The sequence below is a fragment of the Suncus etruscus genome, chromosome 1 (assembly GCF_024139225.1).
Source record: "Suncus etruscus isolate mSunEtr1 chromosome 1, mSunEtr1.pri.cur, whole genome shotgun sequence".
Classification (NCBI taxonomy): Eukaryota; Metazoa; Chordata; class Mammalia; order Eulipotyphla; family Soricidae; genus Suncus; species Suncus etruscus.
The window spans coordinates 137856234-137870906 of NC_064848.1; the positions used below are offsets into that span (position 1 = coordinate 137856234).

A 14673-nucleotide genomic window follows, 5' to 3' on the forward strand; every position below is an offset into this window, starting at 1 on the left:
ACACCTAAACAGTACTTAGAGTCTACACCCAACTCTTTGAGTCCCTGGTTGCCTCTCTCGACACAAACTGGATACCTATCATAAATAAAGTTTTCAATATTAGTATAACTTGATCTGTTAATACTATTGAGACTACTGGGTTATAGTTGCAAAGTTTCCCCTCATGTAGATGGGCAATTTCAAAGAAATAACTTCTTAACACTTTACTCTTTCTTTGACATTTTAGAACAAAAACTACAAGGCTACACATTTGTTGTTGATAGGGTTTAAGTAACAGAATTTTAACTCATACCATATCACTGACAAGATGGATCTCTTCACAGTGGCAGGAATACCCTGTGATTGTAATTACATTCTAATGTATATATGAAATGAATTCAAGCTGGGGGAAAATATTATTTACTACCAGTAATAGTCATTTTCAGTCCAGAAAATAATGGAACATAGGAGCATGCCAAGATTTCGATTCTGTTGGAAGTGTTCATTTAAAGTTTTTATTCCAAAGTGGGCCACTTAACTTGTGTATCCTTATATAGGTAGTTGTCTTCTCTCTAAGGGATTACATCTTTAGTAATTTCCACGTTTTAGTTTCATCAGATTTAGATAACTGATGCAGACTAAAAAAACATATGAAAGTCAAAAGTATATTTAGCTCTATGGTTTTGCTTTATCATGCATTCTAACTCTCAGCTTATTAACATTTGCTTAAAGATAATACATTCTACCACATTGCTTTCTTAGAATTGTTTTTCATGGTTTTGTCTAAAAATTCAATTCAGCATGGAATGTGATAAGCTGTTATCTTTGTATACCTAAATTGTGGGTTTTTTTTTTGTGTGTGTGTGTGTGTGTGTCTGTTGTGTGTAGGGGAGATGCCCCTAAATAGTGCTCACAGAGTCCTGAGAATTCACTCTCAGTGATTCTCAGTTCAGAGAGGCTTGAGCTTATCAGCACAGGACCCTGGGGTTTCTACATGTGAGGCACACACTTTAGCCCGATGAATTATCTCCCTGGTCCATTTTGCTTTGTTTTTTTGTTTATTGTCCTTTTTGTTTTGGCAGGGGAGGACCACTCCTCATGATGCTCAGGGATCACTCCTGGGGTACCAAGGATCAAACCCCAGTCACTTGCAAAAGGCCTTACCCGCTGTATATCTCTCAAGTCCCTTTTTTTGTTTTAATCTTTTGGGGGTCAGGTTTGGCCACACCCAGCAATGCTCAGGGCTTATTCCTGGCAGGCTGGCAGGACTATATGGGGTGCTAGGGATCACACTTGCGTTGCTGCATATAAGATAGTCACCCTATCCCTCGTGTACTCTCCAGCCTGTTTTTTAATTTTTAAATCTTGAATACATATCCGAGAACTATTTGGGAGCCACATGTTATTTTATAATTATTTTAACAATTCTTCTTTTTTTTTTTTTTTTTTTTTTTTTGTGGTTTTTGGGTCACACCCGGCAGTGCTCAGGGGTTACTCCTGGCTCCATGCTCAGAAATTGCTCCTGGCAGGCACGGGGGACCATATGGGACGCTGGGATTCGAACCGATGACCTCTTGCATGAAAGGCAAACGCCTTACCTCCATGCTATCTCTCCAGCCCCAACAATTCTTCTTAAAACTGCTGGAGTTTTGTTTTTGTTTTTGGGCCACACCTGGTGGTGCTCAGGGGTTACTCCTGGCTGTCTGCTCAGAAATAGCTCCTGGCAGGCACTGGGGACCATATGAGACACCAGGATTTGAACCAACCACCTTTGGTCCTGGATCGGCTGCTGGCAAGGCAAACGTCGGGCCCAAAACTGCTGGATTTTTTTTTTTTTTTTGATTTTGGGCCACACCCAGCGGTGCTCAGGGGTTACTCCTGGCTGTCTGCTCAGAAATAGCTCCTGGCAGGCACGGGGGACCATATGGTACACCGGGATTCGAACCAACCTTTGGTCCTGGATTGGCTGCTTACAAGGCAAACGCCGCTGTGCTATCTCTCCGGGCCCACTGCTGGATTTTTTTAAAGTCAGGTTTCAACATTTACATCTTTAAAAACTACATTAGTGATTGTGCTTATTTACCCAGAAACTGAAATTCTTCTAAAAGCAATAAGGGAAAATAATAACAAATTTACTTGTTTCTTACAAAGAATGGAGAACCCAGTGTGAGTAGATGTTCACTTTTGATTCTGACTATAGTCAGAAACCTATCTCTGAGTGAATAAGTGGGTTTGCTCCTGGATCCAAATGCATCTGCCATGATCTGTGTGCCTTAACCAAATGCCTTTACAGACTAGCAATGTGCCTGCCGTACAAGAAGAAATTATCAGTTGTGTGACGTTTTTGTTTTTGCAACTCTTTATGTTTTAGCCATGGGCAGCACCTATGGTCACGTCACATACTAGCCCTGGCTAAGTCCAGGACCTTGTGTCCTTTTAACCTTTTGCTGGATTTCTCTGCGTTTTCTACAGAAAGATTGTAAGTAAGATAGATGGCGACAAGGACGGGTTTGTCACTGTGGATGAACTCAAAGACTGGATTAAATTTGCACAAAAGCGCTGGATATACGAGGATGTAGAGCGACAGTGGAAGGGGCATGACCTCAATGAGGACGGCCTCGTTTCCTGGGAGGAGTATAAAAATGCCACCTACGGCTACGTTTTAGGTAGGTCCCTACTATCTGGGGGAAAAAGCCTTGTGGAGCCGTCACCTTGAAACGTAACTATTTTGTTTTGTAGAATGATTGTAGATAAAATAGACACGGATAAAGATGGGTTTGTGACGGAGGGGGAGCTGAAAGCCTGGATTAAGCAAGCCCAGAAGAAATACATATATGACAATGTTGAAAACCAGTGGCAGGAGTTTGATATGAATCAAGACGGCTTAATCTCCTGGGATGAGTACAGAAACGTGACTTATGGCACTTACCTGGGTAAGGGGCAAGTTGTCAGCCTGACAGAGACCATGGTCAAAGAAACAAATGGGTCATACAGAAAGGAAATTTTGTTTACCCTAAGTACTTCAATGATGAACAATTTCTCCTTATTTAAGCGTTCTATAGTTGGGTTTTGTTTTTTTGTTTTTGGGCCACACTGAGAAGTGCTCAGGTTACCCCTGGCTCTACACTGAGAAATAACTCCTGTCAAGCTTGGGGGAGCATGTGGGATGCCAGAATAGAACCCAAGGCGGCTCATATGCAAGGCAGATGCCCTACCCACTGTGCTTTCTCTCCAGCCCTAATATTTTATGTGTTTTTAATTTTTATTTGATTTTGACTTTCTGGAGTCTGGCATCTTTTACATCTTAAGCATTTTAGCTGTGTTTTACCCTTTTTTTTTCCTCTCCACCATCTCCCAAGGACCATTTTGAGAGTGGATCTCTCTTAAAAGGCTGTATTAACATGTCTCTCCTAATGGTCACATTAAATATGCTGGATCTGAAATTTGCGCCAATTTAGGTTTCTTTATAACTGGTGAAAATCAGGACCAAAGCGATCCTACTGCAGGTAGGACATTTGCCTTGTATGTAGCTGATCTAGATTTGATCTCCAGCATCCCATATGGTTCCCCAAGCCAGTCAGTAGTGATTTCCTGAGTGCAGAGCCAGGAGTAATCCCTGAGCACCATTGGGTGTGACCCCAGAACAACAATAACTGATGAGAATAGGTGTAAAAATTATTAAAGATTCATTATAATGGCTTTTCCTGACAAGTTTTCAGTGTCTCTGCTTACTGAATTTTTGAATAGAAATTTCCCTTTTTTTCCCTCGCACATGAATTTATTAGCCTACTTTACAAATGTACCACTGCAAATTGACTTACTGCTTTCTGTTGATTCAGTGGCTCTTATGCTCAAATCACGTGTTAGCAATTTTTTCCTTATTAAACTTTGTCCCCTAGTGTATTCTAGGTGGCCATTTGAGTGGATGACTTACCATTTTTTGTTCCCTCTGTGTACATGGTTACAATCTGGAACAAGAGAGATTCTATTTTCTTTATCTGGGAAATTAGGCAGACTTTTTAGGTTAAAACAGCATTCACCTTTGACTATCAGGCACTGAGTGTGCCGTTGTCTTTCCCTACCGGTTGGCCAGCTGTCCAAGTTAATTACAGAACTGCAGGCTAAGAGATGTTTATTTCTGTGTCAGGTGTGTTCTCTTTCTTACAAAGTGGCAGCTTTTCTCTGATGCTTGGCCAAGTCAGACAAATCCTTCACCTAATTAAGAATTCGTGTATTGGGGCCGGAGAGATAGCACAGTGGTGTTTGCCTTGCAAGCAGCCAATCCAGTACCTAAGGTTCTTGGTTCGAATCCCAGTGTCCCATATGGTTCCTCTTGCCTGCCAGGAGTTATTCTGAGCAGATAGCCAGGAGTAACCCCTGAGCACCGCTGGGTGTGGCCCAAAAACCAAAAAAAAAAAAAAAAAAAAAAAAAAAGCATGTATTATGGGGCTGGAGAGATAGCATGGAGGTAAGGCGTTTGCCTTTCATGCAGGAGGTCATTGGTTCGAATCCCAGCGTCCCATATGGTCCCCCGTGCCTGCCAGGAACAATTTCTGAGCGTGGAGCCAGGAGTAACCCCTGAGCACTGCCGGGTGTGACCCAAAAACCACAAAAAAAAAAAAAATTTTATGTATTAAAAGTCAGTGCAGATGGAGAGACATTTTTGCTTCTTGCTCTTTTGGCTGAGATATAATGTAGCCTCCTGATTTATTTGGAATTAATTATACAATGAATTATAGGGGGATCATGATCCAAATAGTTGAATGTATTGATAATAGCTCAGGATCAGAGAGCTAATACATGGGTTAGAATGCTTGACTTGCATGCTACTGACATGAGTTTTGTCCCTGACATGAAGTTCAATTGCCTGAATACTGCCAGCTTTGCACCCCTCCCCTTCACCAAAAAGTCTCAACTCAGACCTAGGCACTCACATTCTGCACAGAATACAGAATGAATATTAAACTGTATGAATATGTGCATAAAAATCTATTGAGAGGGCCCGGAGAGATAGCACAGCGGTGTTTGCCTTGCAAGCAGCCGATCCAGGACCAAAGATGGTTGGTTGGAATCCCGGTGTCCCATATGGTCCCCCGTGCCTGCCAGGAGCTATTTCTGAGCAGACAGCCAGGAGTAACCCCTGAGCACCACTGGGTGTGGCCCAAAAACCAAAAAAAAAAATCTACTGAGAGTTCTATATCTCACAAGGCAGATGATTCAATGTAATGGTTATTTGTTCTGCATGAGTTAAAACATTGGCTGAAAATGCAGTATATATATATGTCTTTATAAGGCATCTTTCACTTGAGGCATGTGGGTGCACAGAGATCTGCAGTAATGTCTTTGAGAAATGCTGAGGAGTGTGTGTGTGTGTGTGTGGTTTTTTTAGTGATGGGGGCGGGGGCGAGTGGTTGGGTCTTACCCGGTGGTGCTCGGGGATTATTCCTGGCTCTGCACTCAGAAATTGTTCCTGGCAGGGTTCTGGGAATCATATTGAGATTTGAACCATTGTTGGTTCTGGATCAGCTGCATGCAAGGCAAGCAGCCTACTGAATATGCTGTCTCTCCGGCCCCTTTAGAGTGATTTTTTTTGTTTTGTTTTGTTTTTTGGGCCTCACCAGTGATGCTCAGGAGCTACTCCTGGCTATGCACTCAGAAATTGCTCCTGGCGTAGGGGAACATATGGGACACCAGGGAACCTAACCCCACGGTTCGTCCTAGGCTAGTGCTGGCAAGGCAGACGGCATACCGCTCCTTGCCGCTGCTTTGGCTTGTTTTGAGTGATCTTGACTCAGTTTTGCATCCAGGAATAAATTTTGGTAGGGTTTAATCAAAATGTATATTTTCCACCAAAGAAACATTGACACTTTCTGTCCCCCAAATAAAATATGAAGTACTGAGATCTGCCCATCTTGTACTGCCAACTGCCAAAATTAGATCAAAAGCCTGTCCAAGGCTGTACATACAGACTTTTGAGACAGCTCAGTAAATTGGTGCTAAGGTTAGATGCAGCTCTTGGGGCAGATGACAATAGGCACCTAAATTCAGTATTTAAAAAATACGGCTTTATCTCTTTTTCCTCCTTATGCCTGTGCCTGTTGCTCTTGTGCTACTGGATTCCAGTTACCACTACCCCAAAAGAGGAAAGAATTCTTCTTAGTTGTGGACCCGGGAGAGATAGCACAGTGGCGTTTGCCTTGCAAGCAGCCAATCCAGGACCAAAGGTGGTTGGTTCGAATCCCGGTGTCCCATATGGTCCCCTGTGCCTGCCAGGAGCTATTTCTGAGCAGACAGCCAGGAGTAACCCCTGAGCACCACCGGGTGTGACCAAAAAAAAAAAAAGAATCTAGTTGTGGGCCTGGAACCTCGCCTGGTGACTGCCTGACCTAAATTCAATTTCTAGCACCACATGGCCCTCTGAGTACTGCCAGGGCAGCCCTGGAGGCCCCTGAGTATGCCTGGGGTGGCCCAGGTATCCCTGGCACTTGGGGCTCTTATGCTGAACCAACAACCTAGTTGACTTGAGTATCTGGCTGAGAATTGTGGATGGGGTCCCTGGACCTCCTGATCCCCAGTTGGGTAGTGATGGGAGAATCTAGTTGTAGAGCCCAGGAGGCATTTGCCTTGCATGTAGCTGAATCAGGTCAATTTCCATTTCATATGATTCCCCCCGCCCCCCCCCATGCACTACTGGTTATGGCCAAGCCATATACCATCCCTGCCAAAAATAAAAGAAATTTAGTTATGTGGGCCAGAGAGATCATATATTTGTTAAGGCACTTGCCTTACAGCTGACCCTAGTTTGACCCCAATATTACATATGGTTTCTGAGCACTGTAAAGAGAAATCCCTAAGTTCCACTGGATGTGACCCCAAAACCAAAACAAAGTAGTTGGAATGTTTAAGTGACTATCTTTTTTTTGGGGGAGGCACACCCAGTGACACTCGGGTTATTTCTGGCTATGCACTCAGAAATCGCTCTTGGCTTAGGGGACCATATGGGAAGCCAGGGATCAAACCGAGGTCCGTCCTGGGTCAGCAAATGCTCTACCACTTCTCTATCGCTCTGGCCCCATAAGTGGCTGTCTTTTTAACAGAAGTTCTGTAGTTGGTACTCTTAACTTTATTAGTGTCTGAGAAAAGTGGTATTTTTCTTAATTATTCTTCTCTAACCTCTATGGAATCAGAAATGACTTAATGAACTTTGCATACAAAAGTCCTGGGTTTGGGGCCGGGAAGGTGGCGATAGAGGTAAGGTGTCTGCCTTGCAAGCGCTAGCATAGGACGGACCGTGGTTCGATCCCCGGCGTCCCATATGGTCCCCCCAAGTCAGAGGCGATTTCTGAGCACATAGCCAGGAGTAATCCCTGAGCATCAAATGGGTGTGGCCCAAAAAAAAAAAGTCCTGGGTTTGAGCCCTCGAAACAATGCCCACTTTCCAACAATCCCAGGAACCACCAGTGACACTAACGTCAAGTGTAGCACCCCATCCCCCATGGAAAAAAATAAAATATTTTGGCTTTGGTATACCATTGTAAGGCTCCAGAGCGCAACAGTACAGTCAGCTATCTTACTGCATTTTGTTTGTTTGGGGGTCATCCTTGGCAGAGTTCAGGGCTTACTCCTGGCTTTGCATTCAGAAGACACATCTGGTACTGCTCAGGGAGCATATGGGATCCTGAGAATCAAGCCTGGATCTGCCATATGCAAGGCAAACACTTTACCCACTATACTCTATTTCCTTCCCCATAAACCTTGTTTCTTAGATCTTAAAGAGCAATAGCTTTTCTTTCTGTTTTGTTTTAAAGCCACTCCAGTGGTGCTTAGGACTAATTCCTGGCTCTACACTCAGCAGTTACTGCAGGTAGGGCTAGGAGGACTTGTATGGGGAGCTGGAGATTGAACCTAGGTCAGCTGTGTCCAGAGCAAGTAGTGCTTTAGTCTCTGTGCTGTGTCTGTCCCAGCAGCACCTTCTTTCTGGTTGGTTTTGGTCTGGGGGCCACATTCAGCAGTGGTACTCCTAGCTCTGCACTCAGGGATCAAACCCAGGTCAGCTGTATGTAAGGTAAGTGCTTTATCTGCTGTACTATCACTGCGACTCCTTGCTTTACTTTTTTTCCTTAGGCCATTTTTTTTTGTCTTGTTTTTTTTTTGGTGGGGGGGGATTGGGTGTCACACCCTGTGGCGCTCAGGGATTACTCCTGACTCTGCTCAGAAGTCACTCATGACAGACTCAGGACCATATGGGATGCCAGGATTCGAACCACCCTCCATCCTGTGTTGGCCGCGTGCAAGGCACACACCTTAATGCTGTACTATCACTGCAGCCCTTAAGCCATGTTTAATATGGAAAAATTGAACTGCAGATTAAAAGTCAGGTGTATGATGTCTTGATAATGGGGCTCTATTGATCTCTATAAAATTAGTGCTGTGTTCTTTTTGGTTTGCAGAAACTTATCTCATTTAATCTCTTAATAGCTTTTACTTCTGGGGGGGGGTTGGGTCACATCCAGCAGCACTTGGGTTAGTACTAGCTCTGCGCTCAGAAATCTCTCCTGGCAGGCTCAGGGGACCATATGGGATGCCGGAGATTGAACCAGGGTCGTCCTGGGTTGGCCTTGTGCAAGGCAAACGCCTTACTGCTGTGCTATTGCTCCAGCCTCAATATCTTTTACTTTTTAAACATCTTTAAATGTTTTTTTGCACTAGGACGATTTTTATTTTTATTTTCTGCAATTAACCTTGGCATTTTTAAGTTCAAAGAAATAAAAATCTAGAAACTACTGCTTATACAATGTAGTATTTTAGTAAATGAGTAGGTTGGTATTTATTTTCACTTTGTAATGTTTGCCCTAATGTTTACTTGATAACAGCTTTAGTCAGATTCAATTGACATAAAGTACACTGAATGTATTTAAAATGCAAAATTGATGAATTTTTGGCATGTGCATATGCCATGAACCCATCACTATAATCCAGATAAATGAACATATCCATCAATCCCAATGTTTCTTCCGATTCCTTTATAAACTCTTACCTTTCTCATTCTCATCATAGGCAGCCACTAATTTGTTTTCTGTAATTCAAGACTTACCAACATTTTCTAGAATTTTACATAGATGAACAGTACATATGGTAGTACATGGTAGGGACAGAAGCAATAGCACAGTGGTAGGGTGGTTGCCTTGCACGTGGCTGACCCGGGATGGATTCGGGTTCAATTCCCGGCATCTTACATAGTCTCCCAAGCCTGCCAAGAGCAATTTCTTAGCACAGAGCCAGGAGTAACCCCTGAGCGTGCCACTGGGTGTGGACCAAAACCTAAATATTTTTAAAAAATGCATATAACTCATGGTAGACTTCTGAGATTGACTACAAAAAAGCAAAAGAAAATCTGGCATTTCAAAATAGTGGTGATTTTTTAAATCCAGTCTACACTAGGTTGGAAAACCTTTTTTTTCCTTTTAAATAATTTTATTTCCTTTGAGGACACACCTGGCAGATATCAGGGGTTGTTCCTGGATCTGCACTCAGGAGTCATTCCTGGACGTGCTCAGGGGACCATATGGGATGCTGGGGATTGAACCCAAGTTGCCCACATAGAATGCAAGTGCCCTGTCCTCTGTACTATCTCTCTCCAGCCCCCAAAAGCCTTTTGATATCTGACTTTTTTTTTGGTTTTTGGGTCACACCCAGCAGCACTCAGGGGTTACTACTCTTGGCTCCAGACTCAGAAACCGCTCCTGGCAGGTTCGGGGGACCAGCCAATGACCTTCTGCATGAAAGGCAAACGCCTTACCTCCATGGTGTCTCTCCGCCCCCCCCTTTTGTTTTGTTTTGTTTTGTTTTGGATATCTGACCTTTTTATGAAAGTCTAATGTTTAATTTAAAAATAGCAGTACTTAAGAGTTTAGAGTTCATGTTATGCCAGGTGCTACACTAATTAATCACTTAAGTTTTTTTTGCACCTCAAAACCTCTAGCACTCTTAATGTGGCTGGCTTTTATTATCTTCATTTTATTGATGAGATTAAAGTTAGGTTCTTTACCTAGGGTCATTCAGCTAGCAAATGTTAAATTCATGATTTAAACCCAGAAAGTATGACTAGTTCCACCACTGCCCACAGCTATAACTGAAAAAAGCAATCCTTTTTAGTAACCTTACATCCCAACAGGGTAATATTGTGTAATGAGTTATAGGGTTCTAGAAGCCAGATTTCTATTCCATGCTGAACGGCAAATACTTGCTTTCAAGTGGGACATGATTTTGAGCTCTTTAATTATTCAAGATTCAAGAACTGAGTACTCAATCAACAGTTATTTCTTTATTACTTGGTTTATCTTCTCAGGAATTCCCTAACCTGTACATTTTTAGAAAGTCAAGATTTGATCAAAATTTTTGTTTTCTAGATGATCCAGATCCTGATGATGGATTTAATTATAAACAGATGATGGTTAGGGATGAACGGAGATTTAAAATGGCAGACAAGGACGGAGACCTCATTGCCACAAAAGAGGAGTTCACGGCTTTCCTGCACCCTGAGGAGTATGATTACATGAAAGATATAGTGGTACAGGTGGGTGAAAACAAAGATGCCCCTTGCTGACTTTATCCCCCTTTTTGCTTCTTAGTTGTCTTTCAGTTTTAGTAGTTTTAGTAGTTGCAAGAATGGTTAAGAATTCTTATGGAGGGCCCGGAGAGATAGCACAGTGGCGTTTGCCTTGCAAGCAGCCGATCCAGGACCAAAGGTGGTTGGTTCGAATCCCGGTGTCCCATATGGTCCCCCGTGCCTGCCAGGAGCTATTTCTGAGCAGACAGCCAGGAGTAGCCCCAGAGCATCGCCGGGTGTGGCCCCAAAACCCAAAAAAAAAAAAAAAAAAAAGAATTCTTATGGAAGAGTGTAGCCTGTAACACAAACTGTTGCTATAATCGGACTTTTAGTGTGACTTGGAGTCCAAGGTCATCCAGAGCTTGGTGGGATAATTTTATCACTAAGTTGTACATATTTCTCCGAGAAAACATGCACTATTTTAGATGAAGTGTAGCTTTTCAGGTAGAAAAGTTGTTCTGGTTTAAAAATACGTATGTGCACATGTTCTTTATATTTTGTGGGGAGATAGTAAGGTGGACTACAGCCAATAGTGCTCAAGAACTGTTCCTATCTTAATGCTCAAGAGTGACCCCTGGCATTGGTAATGCTAAAGTCATACTTTCTTTTTTGTTTGTTTGTTATTTTTTGTTTTTGGGCCATACCTAGCAGTTCTTGGGTTACTCCTGGTTCTGTGCTAAGAAATCACTCCTGCCAGGCACAGTCATATGGGATGCCGGGATTCAAACCACCATTGCGTTTTTGATGGGGTGGGCGTGTTGGGCCATAACCCAGTTGTGCTCAAGACTTATTCCTGACCCTTGCTCAGGGTTCACTCAATAGTCTTCAGGAGACCTTATAGGTGTCAAACTGGGAACGGCTATATACCAGGCTAGCATTTTAAGCTTTGTATTATATCTCCAGTCTTTTATATTTATCTTAATTAGAAATAATTGCTTTTAATTCGTCTACAAATTAATAATCTCTTTTGTGTAGGAAACAATGGAAGATATAGATAAGAATTCTGATGGCTTCATTGATCTTGAGGAGTATATTGGTAAGTCATTTTCTAGTACCTAATTCTGCAGGGTTTTTTTTTTGGGGGGGGGGGGGATCACACCCGACAGCGCTCAGGGGTTACTCCTGGCTCTATGCTCAGAAATCGCTCCTGGCAGGCTCGGGGGACCATATGGGATGCCAGGATTCAAACCACCATTCTTCTGCTTGCAAGACAAATGCCCTACCTCCATGCTATCTCTCCAGCCCAATTTCTGCAGTTTTTTAAGGGATAAAGCTTCTCTTTGCTCTCATTTCATTCTAAATCAATTGGAAAGTTTCTGTAACAAGATAAAACATGAAGCCTCAGGAAAAGCCTTGATATCTCAGGTCTCTCTGACCTAAAAAAAGCTCTTGTGCCTGCTATTCGTTTTCAAACAGAGGAATAAGGTCACAATTGTCCTTGGAAGAAGCCGAACGTGTCTTGTGTGCTTCTATTTTGCACACAGGTGACATGTACAGCCATGATGGAAACGTTGATGAGCCAGAATGGGTAAAGACAGAGCGAGAACAGTTTGTTGAATTTCGGGATAAGAATCGTGATGGAAAGATGGACAAGGAAGAAACCAAAGACTGGATCCTCCCCTCAGACTATGATCATGCTGAGGCAGAAGCCAGACATCTAGTCTATGAATCAGACCAAAATAAGGTATGTCGGGACCAGCCCAACCTAGAAGGAGGGATGGGAGTCTGTTTCCAAGGTATTGCTGGTCCACAGAGCACTAAGGTCTGTTGTCAGTCTGTTGCAGCTGGAAATCTTTAGGGCAGTGCCAAATTTCTGATCTCAGTTTAGAAACCCTTTGGGCAGTGTCCACAGCATGGAGGAATTTAGACTTTCAGAACAGAGTCTCCTGTATCACCTGGGCCCAGCATGTATCATCACCTTTGTATCCTCCAGAAATTTTCTTTGCTTTTCCCCCCATTCTTTTACTTATCATGGACCTATTTTGCCTAAAAAGCTGATTGCTCCCTCCTTAATGCTTTTTAAAAAATCCTTCGTTCAAACCACAGAGTCAACAATGTTGAAATTATGAGTCCTTTAAAAATAAGTTATAAATAACTATTCTCTGAAACCTGTAAAAATTATCTTTGGTCAGTTAATCTAAGACATTTTAAGTAGTGTTATCATCAGGCCTTGTTACCTTTCCTTTCTTTCTTTTTTTTTTTTTTTTTTCCAGTTTTTGGTTTTTGGGTCACACCCAGCAGTGCTCAGGGGTTACTCCTGGCTCCATTCTCAGAAATTGCTCCTGGCAGGCACGGGGGGGGGGGGGGGGGGGGTCATATGGGATGCCAGGATTTGAACCAATGACTTTCTGCATGAAAGGCAAACATTTTACCTCATGCTATTTCTCCAGCTCCCTTGTTACCTTTTCTGACATTTGAATGCTTCATTTGGAGTAAGCTGAAAATTAGCCTAATGATTAAAAAAAAATTTTTTTTTTGTTTTTTGTTATTTGGGCCATACCCGGTGACGCTCATGGGTTACTCCTGGCTATGCGCTCAGAAATTGCTCCTGAATTGGGACTCTGCGAACAGAGGTCCATCCTAGGTTAGCGCGTGCAAGGCGAATACCTTAACCCACTGTGCTATCACTCCAGCCCCCTGGAATCTTAAATCTTCTCTTTTTTTTTTTTTTTTTTTTTTTTTTTTTGTGGTTTTTGGGTCACACCCGGCAGTGCTCAGGGGTTATTCCTGGCTCCAGGCTCAGAAATTGCTCCTGGCAGGCGCGAGGGACCATATGGGGCGCCGGGATTCGAACCGATGACCTCCTGCATGAAAGGCAAACGCCTTACCTCCATGCTATCTCTCCGGCCCCCTTTCTTGGAATCTTAAATCTTAACTAATTCCTAGTCTATATTTGGGCAGTGTTTCTAATTTGAGATGAGAAATACATTATACTTCAAGTTACTGTTTTCTTTGATTTCAGGATGGCAAGCTCACCAAGGAGGAGATTGTTGACAAGTATGATTTATTTGTGGGCAGCCAGGCCACCGATTTTGGGGAGGCCTTAGTACGACACGATGAATTTTGAGCTGTAGTAGAGGATCCTACACTTCTTCAAAAATAATTTATTTTTACAGCTTCTGGTTTCACATGAAATTGTTTGCGCTACTGAGACTGTTATTACAAACTTTTTTTTAAGACATGGAAAGGCGTAACGAAAACCATCCCAGCCCCATTCCTTCTTTCTGAGGGACTGTCGGGGAAACTTGAGCTTCTGAGAACAACTCTAATTAGTATACTTGTGTTTGTAGGTTTGTTCTTTGTATCATATATTACATGGCGTGTTTATTTTTGTATTTGTTCTCTGATTGGGAGCATGACATGAAGGATCAAAATCCTTGATTTAACACTTTTAAGCAACACTAGACCTTCACTCTTTTTCACCCCTTCCCGTAGTACGTTTGCAATTCTGACAACTAATTTTGTAAGCCTGAGATCAATAAAAACTATTCAGGAGAAAGAAAAGGGAAATACCCAATACTTTATATTTAGAGAGATGAGCTTAATCTTGCCTCTTGAAAAGTATTTTTCAAGAGTATTCAGGGTCATGTATTTCATTCAGTAGCTCCATATCCAGTAACTAGTCCTGGAGTTACCTGGGCAATGACAAAGCTCTAGTAGGAAGCCTGGCTCAACTTGTCATTCATTCTTTTGTTGTCATTTTTCATTCCCTTATAGAACTGACTAGCTATTTACTAATTTTGCCAGGCACAGCTGCAGTGGGAAAAGTTAGGATCAGTGACTTGAAAACCAATCAAGTTGTGAGTGTAATCTCTTTACAGAGTTATACATAGAAACAGCTGGAAAACTTCAGGGCGCACACATTTGTGGGGGGTGTACATCTCGATGTGCTCGTCTGTCTCGCTTCTTGAATCACAAAGTACCCCATTGGCTGCTGTATTTCCTGGAGTACAGAGGATTTAGTCCTCTTCCACTGCAGTTGAAATATATCCTTTCTAATTATGTCTTTGAAAGTGTCTTTAGCAAAAGTAATGATTCCTGTGTGAGGACTTTTAAGAAACACAAAGATAAAGTAAAGATGATTT

At 42.5% G+C, this 14673-nt stretch overlaps 1 protein-coding gene across 1 annotated transcript in view; it reads left to right on the forward strand.

Moving 5' to 3' along the window:
• CALU (calumenin) overlaps nucleotides 1–14437 on the forward strand; it is a 36817-nt gene extending 22380 nt beyond the window's left edge. Inside the window, exons 3-7 of the mRNA XM_049775249.1 lie at nucleotides 2452–2645; nucleotides 10389–10555; nucleotides 11564–11624; nucleotides 12073–12272; nucleotides 13551–14437. Of these exons, the coding sequence (XP_049631206.1) occupies nucleotides 2452–2645; nucleotides 10389–10555; nucleotides 11564–11624; nucleotides 12073–12272; nucleotides 13551–13655 (727 nt within the window). The 3' untranslated portion in view covers nucleotides 13656–14437. The remainder of the gene's footprint in view (nucleotides 1–2451; nucleotides 2646–10388; nucleotides 10556–11563; nucleotides 11625–12072; nucleotides 12273–13550) is intronic.
• The last annotated feature ends 236 nt before the right edge of the window (nucleotides 14438–14673 follow it).